The 15,605-nt window shown below is 41.5% G+C and overlaps 2 protein-coding genes across 37 annotated transcripts in view; one reads left to right on the top strand and one right to left on the bottom strand.

Annotated features, from left to right (window-relative positions):
• CHDH (choline dehydrogenase) overlaps positions 1-11,032 on the top strand; it is a 41,387-nt gene extending 30,355 nt beyond the window's left edge. Inside the window, exon 9 of the transcript XR_014561265.1 lies at positions 10,568-11,032. The gene's annotated coding sequence lies outside the window, so the exon portion shown is untranslated. The remainder of the gene's footprint in view (positions 1-10,567) is intronic.
• The window catches only part of CACNA1D (calcium voltage-gated channel subunit alpha1 D), a 192,779-nt gene that overhangs the window by 6,188 nt on the left and 170,986 nt on the right, over positions 1-15,605 (bottom strand). For all 36 annotated transcript variants that reach the window (XM_083726968.1, XM_083726969.1, XM_083726967.1 and 33 more), the window contains 6 exons: positions 9,871-9,984; positions 7,429-7,820; positions 6,589-6,615; positions 5,366-5,515; positions 4,784-4,947; positions 892-1,013 (listed from right to left, as the gene is read on the bottom strand). In XM_083726968.1, the coding sequence (XP_083583094.1) occupies positions 892-1,013; positions 4,784-4,947; positions 5,366-5,515; positions 6,589-6,615; positions 7,429-7,820; positions 9,871-9,984 (969 nt within the window). The remainder of the gene's footprint in view (positions 1-891; positions 1,014-4,783; positions 4,948-5,365; positions 5,516-6,588; positions 6,616-7,428; positions 7,821-9,870; positions 9,985-15,605) is intronic.

Here is a 15,605-nt window from a genome sequence, read left to right as displayed (position 1 = left end):
TTGCAAAAGTTGTAAGGGAGGAATTCCATGTCGTGCTAAGGAGATTGTTCTGTTAGCACAAGTGTTTTTCCTTGCCAAATGGACTGATCTCTCTCCTCCCTCTGTATGCTACTCTGGGGTTGGGATTTGGGGAGCGCGCAGGAAGAAGAAAGGTGAGGGGGAGCTCCACTGAGCTAGCTGGCTTCTGCTGGTACAGCAACTTAGTTGAATCTGACCTTTTGTAACTAACCAGGGAAGTATGAGTTGCTTACCAAACCCTTTAAGGATCCAAATTGCTCTTTGTCTTGCCCATCAGGACCATTTTTTCCTCCTGAGACCGGACTTGGTGAAGAAACAGTTGCTGAAAAATAGTCTAGAGGCATAGGAGCACCCTTCCCATTCCCCTGCAGTCATGTTTTTCTCTCCCAATTCAGGATCCAGAAAGCTGAGCTCTCAGGAGTTTTAACGTGCTGGTGACCTTACAAAATCCCTAGTTGGGCATTTAGAATGGGGCTTAAGGCAGCTAACATCCTCCCACCATCCATCCATCCTTGCTATCACACCTCCATGTGTTTGAGAGAGATTGCCTGCCCTAACTATGTATATGCACTGGGGAGCCTTGATTTTTCCAGTTTCAAAAGGCACAGGAGCCTCCATGAGTACAGGAGGCTTCCTCCCCACAAACGGTTGTCTTGGAACACCCAGAAGGTGACAGGGACCGGATGTGGAGCTAGCATGCCCAGGCAGGCTCTTCTCTCTTCACGTGTTCTATTCAGAACACTTGGAAAGGGATTCCTATCTTTCATCACCCTGAGTGTTGCCAGTATTGGCATATTCCAAAGAAGTGGCATAAAATTACACATCAAACATAGAATTCTGCAACTAAAGTGTGAACACTGTGTTTTAACTCACCTGCTGTTGCATTAAATGCAGGGGCAAAGCAGTGCGGTGGTGAAAAGTGGGGGATAGTGGGATTTCATCCTGACTGCTCTGTCTGCGGAGGCATTCAAAATTAAAGGAAGAGCGGCGATTTGCTGAAACATGAAAAGATTGAATTGGTGATTACTATTTTCTGGAGACAGTTTCAAGAGGAGCAACTACTAGTCAATTGCAGGAAAGGTGGCAAATAGTTTTGGGTTGTCTTAAGGAGTAACTTACTGATTGCTAGCTACAATTAGGTCATTTTCTGGTATTACAATTAGGATAGACAGATTGATCTTTGAAGTGTCAGGCTGCAAAGGCTAATAATCCATAAAATCCAAAGTTCTGATAACTCTCCAAGGCAGTCTGCCTGGCCCAAGGAGGGAAGTGTGATAATGCAAAATTACATTACACTCAATAAAAACCACAGCTTTAATGGTGTGGGGTTTTGTTTTGTTTTTTGACACTTTGAAGAAAACACATTGAAAGGCCAATTATGTCTCAAAAGTGTTGACAGAAACCCAAGACAGTGTCCTAGATCGCACAGCTGAGATAACCAATATAAAATCATGATGCAAAATAATGTATCATGCTGGGTGTGAATTAAGTAATTTAGGAAACCTTCTTTACAACTGATTTTTCCTTGAGTTAATTTCATCCTTCTCCGGTATCCCTAATCAAGAAGCCCATGGCAATTATGTTAACAGAGGGAGTGAAAAGGACAAGACATGTGCCGGTAAGTAAGTCACCGAATAACAGTAGTATTTATTTAATTTGTATCAGTACTATAAGCCTGTGTATATAAGGGAAAGTTTGCTTCTCCAGGAACAAATGCAACACTAATTCACTTCCTTGTGATCTCAAAATTCAAATCGCACCTGTCACATGTTGCATCTGACAATGTTTCCTTCTTGTGCATAGCAACCTTAAGTCTTCCAGCATTGAACCTTAGATTATGTTACCCCCAGGGGTGAGGCAAATAGGATAGAAACAAGATAGAAACAAAGATGCAGGCCTCATCTATGGCTTGGTTTGCATGTAACTCTAAACCAAGGTTTAGCATTATGGTTGTTTCCAGTTGATGAGTTTACTGAGCATCCTTATTTGTTGTGTCAAGTAATTGTTATCCCACACCTTTTAATATATTTTCTCATCACTTCCCTGAGGTTTGTTGTGGCTTATTCTTATAATACTAAGCCTTAGAACAGAATCACATTTAATTGGGCTATTGTTTCTGTTGGTTTGTTGCAAATCTATTTCACAACTAGCAAAGGGAAGCTAAACAGCATTGTGGTAAAGGTAAAGTGACCCCTGACCATTAGGTCCAGTCGCAGGGTTGTGGCGCTCATCTTGCTTTACTGGCTGAGGGAGCCAGTGACAGCTTCTGGCTCATGTGGCCAACGTGACTAAGTCACTTCTGGTGAACCAGAGCAGCACATGGAAACGCCATTTACCTTCTTGCCAGAGCAGTACCTATTTATCTACTTGCACTTTGACATGCTTTCGAACTGCTAGGTTGGCAGGAGCAGGGACCGAGCAAAGGGAGTTCACCCGTCACGGGGATTCGAACCGCCAACCTTCTGATCGGGAAGCCCTAGGCTCTGTGGTTTAACCCACAGCACCACCCGTGTCCCTAACGGCATTGTAACTTCACAGCAAATACACAGCAAAGGAAGTGATCCTGTTGTCTGGTTTCATGTTGCAGTCTGGGTCCAAAACAGCAAAAAGTTACATGACACTATTTTTTTTACAGTAACAAGTTTATTTTGGATCACGTTAATTGTATCTCTTAGGAGGGAAGGGTTTCCTGACAAGGTGTATCAATTTTCTGCAGAATTCCTTAAGCTTTAGGCTCTCATTTCTAGACTTCAAGTTCCATTTTTGGGTAGTGTATGTCATGGTACCATAACTGCCTTTGTTGTGCTGGTTGATGGCCTTTGTTGGGAAAGAGTGCAACCCTGCTCATTCTCCTTGACTTCTCTTTGGATTTTGACCACTGTAGACCATGGTATTCTCCTGCACTAACCACTGTATTTCAGCAGTTCCATCCCTACCTTTAGGGTTGGTTACAGAAAACACAACTGAAGCTACTGCTTGCCACTGGGGGGGGGGGATTGACCTATGGCACGGCATCCCAGAGGGCTCCATTCTGTTCCACATGGTTTTTTTTAACAACTATGCTCTTGGAAATGTCATCAGGAGTTTTGGTGTGAGGTGCCATCAATGTGTGGATAACATATAGCGCTCTCTGTGCACCATCTGAATCAGGAGAGACATTTCAGTAGCTAGGCCAGTGCCTGGATACAGTAATGGGCTGAACATGAGCCAAGAGACTGAACGTGAAACCAGACAAGACAGGAGTGTTACGTGTTCGAAGTTCCCAAGCCCGGGAAGTGGTGAGGCAACCTGTTCTGGATGAGAATGACCAATGGTGTAGCTGGGGGCACTGCTGGATGCAGTGCTGTCGCTGGAGGCCTGTGTGGCCTTGGTAGTTAAAGGTAAAGGTAAAGGTACCCCTGCCCGTACGGGCCAGTCTTGACAGACTCTGGGGTTGTGCGCCCATCTCACTCAAGAGGCCAGGGGCCAGCGCTGTCCGGAGAAACTTCCAGGTCACGTGGCCAGCGTGACATCGCTGCTCTGGCGAGCCAGAGCCGCACACGGAAACGCCGTTTACCTTCCCGCTAGAAAGCGGTCCCTATTTATCTACTTGCACTTAAGGGTGCTTTCGAACTGCTAGGTTGGCAGGCGCTGGGACCGAGCAGCAGGAGCACACCCCGCCGCAGGGATTCGAACCGCCGACCTTTCGATCAGCAAGTCCTAGGCGCTGAGGCTTTAACCCACAGCGCCACCTGCGTCCCGCCTTGGTAGTTAGGAGTGCCTATTTCTAGCTACAGCTGGTTAGCCAGCTATGGCTCCTCCTGAAGAAATCACTTGCTCACTTTACTCCATGCTCCAATAGTGTCCAGATTGGACTGTTGCAGTGTACTCTATGTGGTGGTGCCCTTGGAAAAGGTTTGGAAGCTGCAACTGGCACAGAATGTGGAAGTCAGAAAAATGTCTAATATGGCTGCAAGGATTCATATTACATCTGTTTGGAAACATCTCCTCTGGTTGCTCGTCTGTTTCTGAGGCCAATTCAAGGTGTTTGCATTAGTCCTACACTCCAAATATAGCCTCCTCCTATTTATGCCAGCTCAAGTATTGAGATTAGCAGAAGTGGTTCTCTTGGTATTGCCACCTCACAGGTCCAGTAGTTTTAAACAGGGCCTTCTCTGTGATGACCCCAAAACTGTGGAACTCCCTCTTTGCATCTTTTGCTTAAGATAAACCTGTTTCCTCTGGCCTTTGGAAGTGAAATAGGATATTATTTTTTTGTCCTCCCTTTAAATGGTGTTGCTAGTTGTATCTGTTCTATGCTCTTGTTGCTTTTCTATGGTTTGTTAATTATGCATGTTTATGTGATGGTATTGTCCTAAATGTAACCTGTCTTGTGGTGTTGGGGTGAAGGGCAGTTAAAAAATAACTCCATAAATGAATGCTGTTTTGGTAACAGAGGGTAGATTTCAAATGCTAATCTGGAAAGTATAGATCAATCTGGATCAATTCTAATTCTGACTGTTAAAGAACTTCAGTAACCCGTTTTCAGTTAAAGGACTGGATGGTGGAATAAGTGTCCAGAATAAATTCCATAGCCGATTGACTATTTTCTCTGTTCGTTAACCATCGCAACAGTGTTATTCTGTGAATGAGTTGCCTCTGGTTTCTGACTGTTTATGGTGAGTAGAATAATTTTGATACCATGGGGCCAAGAGACATCCACAGGTCCTGTAGCAAACCAAGCGTATGTCCATATAATGAAGTCAACTTTCTCAGTTGTACTCACGTGTGGGTGTTGGAGGTAGCAACCGCCTCCTCGGAGATCTTTTTGAATCATAGCACGTCTGGGAGTCATCTTCCTCAAAAAAACCATGTGGGTGATGGTAACCCTTTGGCCGTTCGAAGTCCAAATCATTACAGTGATATCTACTGGGATAGTCATATGTATACCTGCGGTAAAGAAACAGATGATAAATGCCCGTCATACAGGAATAGCCCAGGACATTTTGCTGTCTCAAGTTGGAGTAGCAAATAGTGCCCTTCCCCACAAAAATCAAAGTGCAGAGTATGTAAGGACTTGTAAGTTATCATAGTACTTCAACTGCCACAACTGCCTTCCCTCCATCCCAGGCAGTAAAAAACACACCAATAAATTACATAACTAACAATTTGCTGGCTCCTTGTGTGTTCAGGGTAAATTCTGAAATAGGAAGTCTTTTCCATCTGTGTGGGCTCCCTGCATATTACAGAACTCCAATAGCACATTAAAATAGTTTTTCTTTCTTTGCTATATAGAACATAAAATTATCTTCATAATTGATTTAGGTATATACAAAACTGTTTTCTCAATAAAGACTAGCAATCTTACCTGCTTCCTGACAGCATACTGTCTTCTTCATAATATTCTTCACCACTAAAATATTCCTGATCATCCAAGTAGCAATCATCATTATAATAATCTCGAATTTCATGATCTTCTCGGCAAATTGTGGGTAGATGTCTATCCCCAGATTCTGACCTACAGATAGGACATAGATGTTTGGCAAGGCCTAATTTCTTGAAGGAACAATGTTGACATAAATTGTTGTAGCTGCACTTTTCACAAATTTCCCTTCTTTGGAAACATCGCTGTCTTGTCTTTTACACCTATGCATAAATCACTGTAGCAGAAATGTGATCTAATGCCTATCACTGTGGACTTTCGCTTCAGGTATGCTTTTCTAATGTCATCTTAAAAGATAACACACATGGTTTTAGAATTTAGCGAAGTAAAAAAAGGTTCTCGTTGCTTTTATTATAGCATTCATGAGAAGAAAAAACTATTATTAGTTAGGGCGAAGCAAGTCTGACTGTACAAAGTTTGGGTGTCAATGATCTTACTTTAGGAATATAAAACACTTAAGGTTATGAGGACAACTGCTTTATTTTCATTTGGTTCAAGAATAAGCCATACGTCTCTAGTATTTTCCTGTATTTCATGGCCAGAGAAACTATTTTTCTGTTGAAAGGGAGGTAATCTGTCAGGAGCTACATCTTGGCAGTGGGTGGTGCTGTAGCAAGTGATGGGTGGGACCAGAACCAAAGGACATCCCCTCTCCCTCCCTTCCCCCTCTGCCACCACCTTTCCCTCATTTTTCTTCCCTTGCCACCTGCATGAAATTGGGCTGTGGGTCGCATGCAGCTCTCTGCTTTCCCATTCCTTTTTAAGGTTCAAGTTATGCCCAAATAATAGTTTCAGGCCCTCTTCAGTCTGACGCTGAACATGCAGCAGCCACAGTGGGGCTGATGCAGATGTCAGCGTCATGGAAGCATGCCTGGTGTGCATATTCTTGTTACCCCTTTCACACATTTGGATACCCACAGTAGTTTAATACTCATGAACTGGAATAGTCTTAATAATTATTCTTTCTCATGATGCCCATAATGTTCTGAGAAATTCTTATGGGCCCCCCAGTTTATAATTACCCCAATGTGAGTATCACAACTCATGTTGCTTTTGCTGTGGTTTGAAATAATTTTTAAAAGCATGCTCGGTTGTATCTGGGCATGTCAATACCCTTTTGCCAAGAGCTTCACACTGTATTTACTTACCTAATGTAAGTTTCATAATAGCGAGATCTATCCAAGAGGGGAAACAATGTAGAAGGAGAAAAGAAGTATAATTAGCATTCATGAACTGGTGATAGTAAGGTACTTGTTTAATAAATTTATCTGCAACACCCCACCCCCGAAATATATTTTAAGTTATGCTACTTTAATAAAAAAGAAACACTAATTTGAAATTAGTTCTTGACATAATGAACTGTAGAGCAGAACATGCTATTAATGCTTGTATCTGTTGAATTGATCCAATTCTCTTCACCACAGTAAGATAGTTCTCATGGGCATTTGCTGGATCAGGTAGCCAACTGAATCAGAACATGTAGCTGAATAAAAAGCTAAATGCAAGCTATATACTGAAATACAAGTTTCAAGTAATCTATAAAATGAATCCAGGCCAGTGAGATAATCAAGGATAAGTGGTCAAAAAGCAGCCAAATTTTTATTCAAAGACTGAAAGGAATGAAAATGGTATGCACCTTTTTGTAAAAAACAAACAAACCCCAAACCTACTACAGTGGACGCTTGGGTTGCGAATGTGATCCGTGCGGGATGCACATTTGCAACCCGCAGCAGCACGTCTGTGCACGCACAGGTTGCAATTTGGCGCTTCTGTACATGCGCAACCACTGAAACCCAGAAGTAACCCGTTCCGGTACTTCCGGGTTTTGGCGGGTCCGTTACCCGAAAAAACGCAACCTGAAGCGTCTGGAACCCCGGGTATGACTGTATTTGATTAGTTCATGTACAACAATGTGTTGTACAACAATGTACAACAATGTGACTGGGATATAGAATGGTCTGAACCCAAACACTGTATTTCAGATTTACCTCCTATTGGCAGATCTTCTACGTTTTTCATGACGATCACTTCTGGAGTGGGAACGATGCCCAGTTTCAGATATGTACTCATGACTTCCACCACTTGTGTGTCTTCCATTAGCCACTTTGGACATGTTGGCATTATTGAGGTTAGCATTTGTTGAGTTTGGAACATGCTTCCCTACAGAGTTGTGGTTATGATGGCTATGATGACTATGGTGGTTGTGGAATAAGGAGTTTCCTGCTGGAGGAGGCACATTTTTCTCGGTAGTCTCAACCGCAGATGGAATTGAAGGCCTTTGGACATGCAGGGGACGGTGCGTGGTATTGATCTGCTGAAATGAATCCCTTGTATCATTGCTAACATGGTTTACATGATTTCCAAACAGGGCACCATTTCTCTGCAATATACAAGTTAGTCAGTTAGTTAATATAATACATTGCTGAAACCAAGCTTGCATCAGTGTATGTGCATACCATTATGTGGTACATTCATGGTCCTGAGGTCAAGCTATTGCACCGTCATAATGTGTTGTTTTATACAAGGTCTTCTGTAGTGATATGGGGGTGCCCATGATCATGGCAGCTATATTATGCTGCTACATTGAAAGTCTGCAAGCAATGCCAATAAGTGAGTGTTTTAAAAAGCACTGTGCCATAGATACTCAGACTACAGTGTCTGTAGTTGATAGCCAAGCAAAATAAAGTCACCAAATATTATAGCATGTACAAACTATACTATAGACAGCATATATCCTGAAATTTCAACTGCCCGTTAAAACTATGACTTAAAGCCATGCCACAACGATCTTGGTGTTGCAGATAGTATCAAGAGTTCTGTGATTCTGTTCTCATACAGCTGGAAGAGCAAGTTGTGCTCCACTGCAACTGCCCACGCTGTGGATCAAGTTGACCATCCATGCAGCTCAACCTATATGCATGGATGGCGCATCATACAGTATAGTGCTCAGAGTTTCTTATGAAAAGAGTGAATGGCATGCAATTCTACGATTCTTTTTACACCTAACCCAGATGGTGCAGTCTACTCAGGACTAAGATGGAGATAGGAGCAGTATCTCTTGGAGCTCAATCTAGGGAAGACAGAAGCAATGACAATTGGCAGAAGAAAACATCTGGTGAGGTGTCTGCCTCCAAAGTCTTAACAATCCCCATTCTTGCTGTCAATGACACCTCTAATCTCAAGTTAGTGGCAGGAGCCATCTTTGATCAGGCCAGCTTTCTCCCTAGGCTTTCATATGCTATTGGAAACTCACAGACAACAGGACATAGCCATCAACTTCTTGCTTAAAGTACATGTAACTATAGGAGATCAAACCTATCCATTCTGAAGGAAATCAGCCCCGAGTGCTCAGTGGAAGGACAGATCCTGAAGCTGAGGCCCCAATACTTGGGCCACCTCATGAGAAGAGAAGACTCTCTAGAAAAGACCCCGATGTTGGGAAAGATTGAGGGCACAAGAAGGGGACAACAGAGGACGAGATGGTTGGACAGTGTTCTTGAAGCTACTAACTTGAGTTTGACCAAACTGGGAGGGAGTGGAAGATAGGAGTGCCTGGTGTGCTCTGGTCCATGGGGTCATGAAAAGTCGGACACGACTAAATGACTAAACAACAACTACTATAGGAGATTTCTGGGGTTGATATTGCAAATGCTGTTATTCTACAGTGGTCCTGGCCAGACATTTCAGGGAGCAATGCAGTCCAAACCCCTTGCACATTTGAAATATAGAAATGATCTTTGTTGTATGAGAACACCCAGCTTCCAAAATTAACTGTTTGCTAGTTTTGCCATTACAGCCCTGCTTTATTCCATTGAAAGATGGGAGGTCACCAAGCAGCTTTTATTTACAATCACTTTATTGATTTGGCAGTTTTATGTGTTCTAGAGAACTTTTGTTTTTGAAATTAAAAATAGTTTAATTCTAACTCTACATGTGAAATTCATGTCAGGTGACATGCCTATAGAAAATAACTTAAAATTTAATTTAAAATCATGATTATTAAAAGTATTAATGCCCTCTTGACTCCCCCCCCCCCCCCCGTTTTGATGTACTTTTTCTGCACTGCCTTGAATGTGTGGCTGTTTCCTGTAGTGCAATAAGCACATCTTGTCCAGATATTACACAGAGAGAAATTTCACTGACTTCAATAGACCTTACCTGCTCATAATGTAAGGAAATTATACACTGCAAATTGCTTCACATAAGACAATCTATAGTAAAACAACTGAGGCATAAAGAGAATGCACTGAACCCCTTGAAAAAATATTGCAGTGTTGAACAAAAATGTTTACTATCAGTCTATATATGTTTACTCAGAAGTACAACCTGCTTAATTCAACAGGACTTCAAAGCAAGCATGTATAGGATGGCAGCATAATATTGTAAATTTCACAAGTTTGAGCCAACCAATTTGTTATATGTCCATTTACTTTATATACTTCCTCTTCCTCATGGTGATTTTGCTCAGGTTCATCTTCTTGCAAATCACAGGATATAGCACGCCGAATTTCAGGTCCAATATCATGAAGCGTCCTTAGTCCCGCCTAAATGGGTAAAACATAATCATTGTGCATTAAAAAAATAATTAACTTTTCTCTTTCCGATTCATCACAGTTAAGGGACTGATGTGAAGAGTTTTTGTTATATCCTTCAATTAGCACCATGCTTGCTTCTGTTGACTTCAGACTGGTTTCTAAGCCCCTTTAACCTATATATTTACTGGTGTTGCTGCTGCCGCCATTGCTCCTTTGGCAGTCAAGGAATGTGCAAATACTTCCAAGCACATGGTCCTGCTTCCTGGTAAAGATTTTTACGAAGTGATGACCAGACTTAGGGACCAAGCATTGCTGGCATGGTTTGTAAATATACCAAGAAATCCAACTGCATTGACAAAAATCTCTACCATATATGTTAGTGTGGGAGCCACAACAAACACTATACCACAACACTCGTAAAATATTGGTACTACGGACCAGGATCAGGCCAGTCTTGAAAGAGCTTGAAGCTATATGTACTGAAGTCCTACCCTCCAGAGCAAGAGAAAACAACATGCTCCCTCCTCCATGTGACAGCCCTTAAAGTTATTTGAAGATGGCTATCATATCTCTATTGTTTTCTCTTTTCTAGACTAAGCATACCCAGCTCCTTCAAGCACTCCTCATAAAGCTTAGTTTCCAAAACCTTGATCATCTTGGTCGCCCTCGTCTGCACACGTTCCAGCTTGTTAGCATCCTTAAATTGTGGTGCCCAGAATTCGACACAGTATCCAAGTGTGGCCCGACTAAGGCAGAATAGAGTGGTACTACTACTTCCCTTGATCTGGACACTATACTTGATGTTGATGCAGCCTAGAAGTAGTTCACAGATGGAAATATTCATCCTTTCAAAAGGCTGACAAGCAAACATCTAGAGCCTCTTTGTCCTAAAATTCACGTGAGTGATTGGACTACAATCCACAGAACCTTCCACAGGTTTTGCATCCCTTAAAGGAATCACTGGAAGTTTCCTAACAAGATTGGGGGAGGAATTATCTGCAATAATCTTAAAAGGAAGAGCATGAGGCAATGATGGATGAATAAAACCAGCATAATGTATTATTCTTGCACAACAAAAGGGGATCAAACACACCATCACCATCAAGTAACAGCAGGAAGGAGAGTTTTCCAGGCTTCTTCATCAGCCCAACTTTGCTTCTTGACCTCCCTCTGCTTCTGCACTGCTCTCTGCCACAGCCCGTTCCTGCTCACTAACCCCTGTTACCTCTTCAGTTTCTGACATCTCCTCCTGTCAGTGTGCTCCTCCCTCTGACCACTCATTGTTGTCCTACCACCACTCTCATTGTTGTCCTACCACCACTCTCCTGGCTCTGAGCCCTCTTCTCCTGGGGATTCCTCAGCTGGTTTCTCCCACCACTCCTCTGCATCCAGTCTGTCCATCACAGTGATCCACTTTCAACTTCACCCAATTTTTGGCATAACAGGTCCAAACTCACAAATTACACTACAGTGGAACCTTGGTTCTCGAATGCCTTGGTACTCAAACATTTCGGCTCCTGAATGGCGAAAACCCGGAAGGAAGTGTTCCAGTTTTTGAACAGTTTTCAGAAGCTGAATGTCTGATGTGGCTGTCGGCTTTTGTTTCCGGGGCGCCTGCGCCAATTGGAAGCCACATCTTGGTTTTCAATTGTTTCGGAATGGATTACGTTCGAGAACCAAGGAACCACTGCATCTGCTTAAAAAATTCTAAAAATTCCCAAGCAGTGCTGGGCACTACCTGGTAGTGTTCAATAATCTCACTGGTTATAGTAAAGGTACCCCTGACCATTAGGTCCAGTTGTGGACTCAGGTAGCGTGCTCAACTCGCTCTATAGGCCGAGGGAGCCGGCGTTTGTCCGCAGACAGCTTCCAGGTCATGTGGCCAGCATGACTAAGCCACTTCTGGCAAACCAGAGCAGTGCACGGAAATGCCGTTTTACCTTCCCACCAGAGCGATACCTATTTATCTACTTGCACTTGACGTGCTTTTGAACTGCTAGACGGGCAGGAGCTTGGACCGAACAATGGGAGCTCACTCCGTTGCAGGGATTCAAACTGCTGACCTTCTGATCAGCAAGCCCTAGACTCTGTAGAGCTAAGAGACCACAGCACCACCCGCGTCCATCACTGGTTTACTCTTGAGTAAAACACTGTTGAATATAACTCATTAAAGGTATATTTTTCCAGTGAGCTATTTATTTGGTCCAAAGCTCTATATTTCTTGGGTAGCATAAAATTGCTTTCAGTCTTCTTGTTAAGCAAATGCTGGTTTTTGCAATAATTTGTTTCCAGAGACTCTTTGACAACAGCAATACCACAAATGGGAATCAAAAGAGGAAAACCCTTAGCCAATATCCAAGTAGAATGTCTCTCAAAAGCTTTAATGTCTTCCCTTGAACTGCCCAATTTCTCCAGGCTTGTTGTATGGTTCTTGGCTTCCAAAAATGCTTCAAACATTGACCCAAAGAATTCCATTCCAGCAAGAGCTTTCAGAGCCACCGGGTAGCCAAGATTTGCTCTCTGGAGCCATATCCCAGCTTCAGGATTATTTTAGTCACCATTTGTTCCCCCACCCCTCAAATCAACCTTTCGTTTAGAGGCGGCCAGTTTTATCAAAGCTGGTGCAGCTGAGAGATATATACTCCCTATGACTTTGCCTCAAGCCCCTTGTGCAAGTAGTAATAAATGTTGCAGTCACCTGATAAAATGAGTAATTATCACCAGATAACTTTATTATGTTCAATGCTAGTTCCCACCCTGAAATGTTTCCTTAGCTCTACCTGACAAGGTAAAAACCTGCTAGATTAGTGTAACATGTACAGGATGAAAAAGAATGAACAGCCCAGTCTCCACAAGGTTATAAGTACCTTTCAAAGAAAACAGTGGTTTAATCCAGTGGTTCTCAGCCTACGCCAAATGCTCAGACAAGTAACTTGAAAGAAGCATACATTTGAGGAAGTCTAAATGAAAGGCTTATATAATATTATATAAACTTATATAAGTTTGGGACCCATTACTCAGATGAAGGGTGCAACAGTAATCACCATACAAATATGGTAACAAAAATTAAGAAATGGGTCTCCAAATGTAAGTTTGGGTCGAAGACTACTGCACCATATCTGCAAGCATATATCTGCTTATTTCAGAGCAAATCCCACTGAACTCAATAAGGCTTGTTTCTAAGTAATAATGCATAGGGACTCCATATATTACAGTGCTTCATCTGAACAATAGGAACAGTCATAAATAATTCCATGGTCTATGCACTTCCCCTTTTATAGTCCTGCATATTGTGTTCTGCCTGTCTCTCAGGTACTTCTGGCTGTCAGGGTATTAATTTATTGTATGCCACAGACCTATTAAACATGATCCTTAAAGCCTAGGGTGGGGTGGGAACATGAAAAGACTTTGGGACTCCCTGGCCTATAGTTCAGTTTTGTGTGTCCCCAGAGATACTTTTTAAAAGCACACTTCATTCTGACCTTGTTGTCCCCTTACCAATATTAAAGTCTAACAGTGATAGATTGTGTTTCCAGCTCCAGAACCAGCTCACCACCAGCGTTTAAAACTGCTTTCATTCTGCTAGGATGGGTAGGGGTGATGGATGGTCAGGAATAAAGTACAGTGTGGTTCCTAGATCAAAACTTCAAAATAAAAGTCCACTGTGCAGGTTTTGTACCAATGATCACTAGAAAGCAGCCCAAGACTCAGTGGTCAGAAGAGAGACCCAAGGAAATTTACTTTAAAATCTTCAATAAATCCTAAATGATGGGACTAAGTAATCCTAGACTGAGGCACTTTGACTATCAAGGACTTAATTATTGCAGAATGGCCTCAATTACTTAATCACATTGGGGCTGTTTCTTCAGTAGTTTGTTCCATAACACACAAGAGTAAAACCTCTAGTTGATATAATTCAATGCAGTTGTTCTTTAGAAGGGAAAGCGTAGGTAATTTTTCAAGAAGGCCTTAATCAACACACTCACACTGTATGGTACCTAATATCTGAAAACACAAATAACTTCCCCTTTGAAAAAGCAAAAAATGAAATGGACACACATGCACATATCTGTTGGGTTTTTAAAAAAATATCGAGGAATGCTTCAATAGTTAATATGGTCACATTACCACATTTGTCATTAAGAAGTAAGCACACAAACACCTTTACATGGATTTAAAAATATAATGCAAACAATAATCATAACGACTCCTAAATATGAGAAAAGATGTACTGGCTTTGGAATTAGGATAGGTTTAATAAATATCAACACTTTCTCTCTCCCTTCAGTTTGGAGGTAATATTTTAGATTTAAGAAGGAAATGCTTCTTAATATGCTTCAAAAAAAAAAAAAAAAAAAAAAGCTGTTGCACATACACACAAAGCTCTTATAATCAAACATAAATTGCAGTGCTTTCCCATACAATTCCTCTTCTATGCTCTATAAAAATTTATCACATTCCTAAAGAAATTCTAATCTATAAATAAAAATAAAAAAGATTATGTATTTTTATTTTATATCTGAACTTATATATGTTCTATTATTATATAAGTATGCCTTTAAAAAAAGTTTCTTTCATTATATTAATTAAACCCACAGAGTCATTAACAGGTCATGTAAGCAATATTTAATACCTCTATTAGTATAACTATTGAGCAAAACAAATGTTGCACTGCTTGACTATTTATAATATTCCCTGGAAACCGCCTAGAAAGTAGGTAAGAACTGTAAGCCCAAACAAGTCATCTGAAATGTTGAAAGGTTTGCAAATACCATGGAATCTAAAATAATTTTATCATGGTTCTGAAGGCTGCTGCTAGCTTTCAGGTGTCACTTACCTGCATTGATTTACAGTGAAGGAAATACTTCACTGCATACTTAGTCTGATAATTTTACTTTACAAGTAATCAGTGCCTAATAAAATAAAATGCAATACTCATTTGATTAGAAAAGCATACAGAACATCCAAAAACCATGCCACCCCCAAAAAGCTATAGGGCACCTACGCTGTAGCAGTGAATGTAAGAAACATAGTAGTCGAGTCTGCAATCCTCAGAACCATTTATCTTCGTAGATCCCATCCTATTTCAGCCCCCTTGAAACCGTGTTCCCTTCACTCTTCCTGTACAAAGGGCTCTGTGATCTACTGTCAATTCCCAGCGCTGTTCAGCTGAGCTTTGATGTGAGCCCATTATAAACATGGCACACCAATGAAGTTGAAGCAGAGTGACGTACAAACCCCCCATCTGCATCTGATAGCCATTGATAATCTTTTCTAAATTTCCATCGTGATTACAGCAGCTAATTGAGGGTTATAAACATTTCACAAAAATAGCACAGGTTTGTTAAACAAAAGTGTGTGCGCGCCTCTGTGTGTGAGTGTTTCTAGTTTACATACAGGAAGAAGCATTTCTATTAGATACTATTTCATATAACATTACGTGACTAATCACATAGGTATAGATAATCCATACATATCTTCTCCAGCGGAAATGTAATGAAAGGGCAACCTCTATGCTATGTATTAGACATAAATAATTAAAGTCACTCATGCTCCACTAAACACTTATTTTGCTATGAATGCAGAGCATCAGTTTTAAGTTTCCATCATTTACTGACAGATAGTTAACT

Source organism: Podarcis gaigeae (genome assembly GCF_964106915.1).
Source record: "Podarcis gaigeae genome assembly, chromosome: 2".
Lineage (NCBI taxonomy): Eukaryota > Metazoa > Chordata > Lepidosauria > Squamata > Lacertidae > Podarcis > Podarcis gaigeae.
The sequence above is the reverse complement of the archived record's forward strand: the minus strand, read 5'-3'. Positions and strand labels throughout refer to the sequence as shown.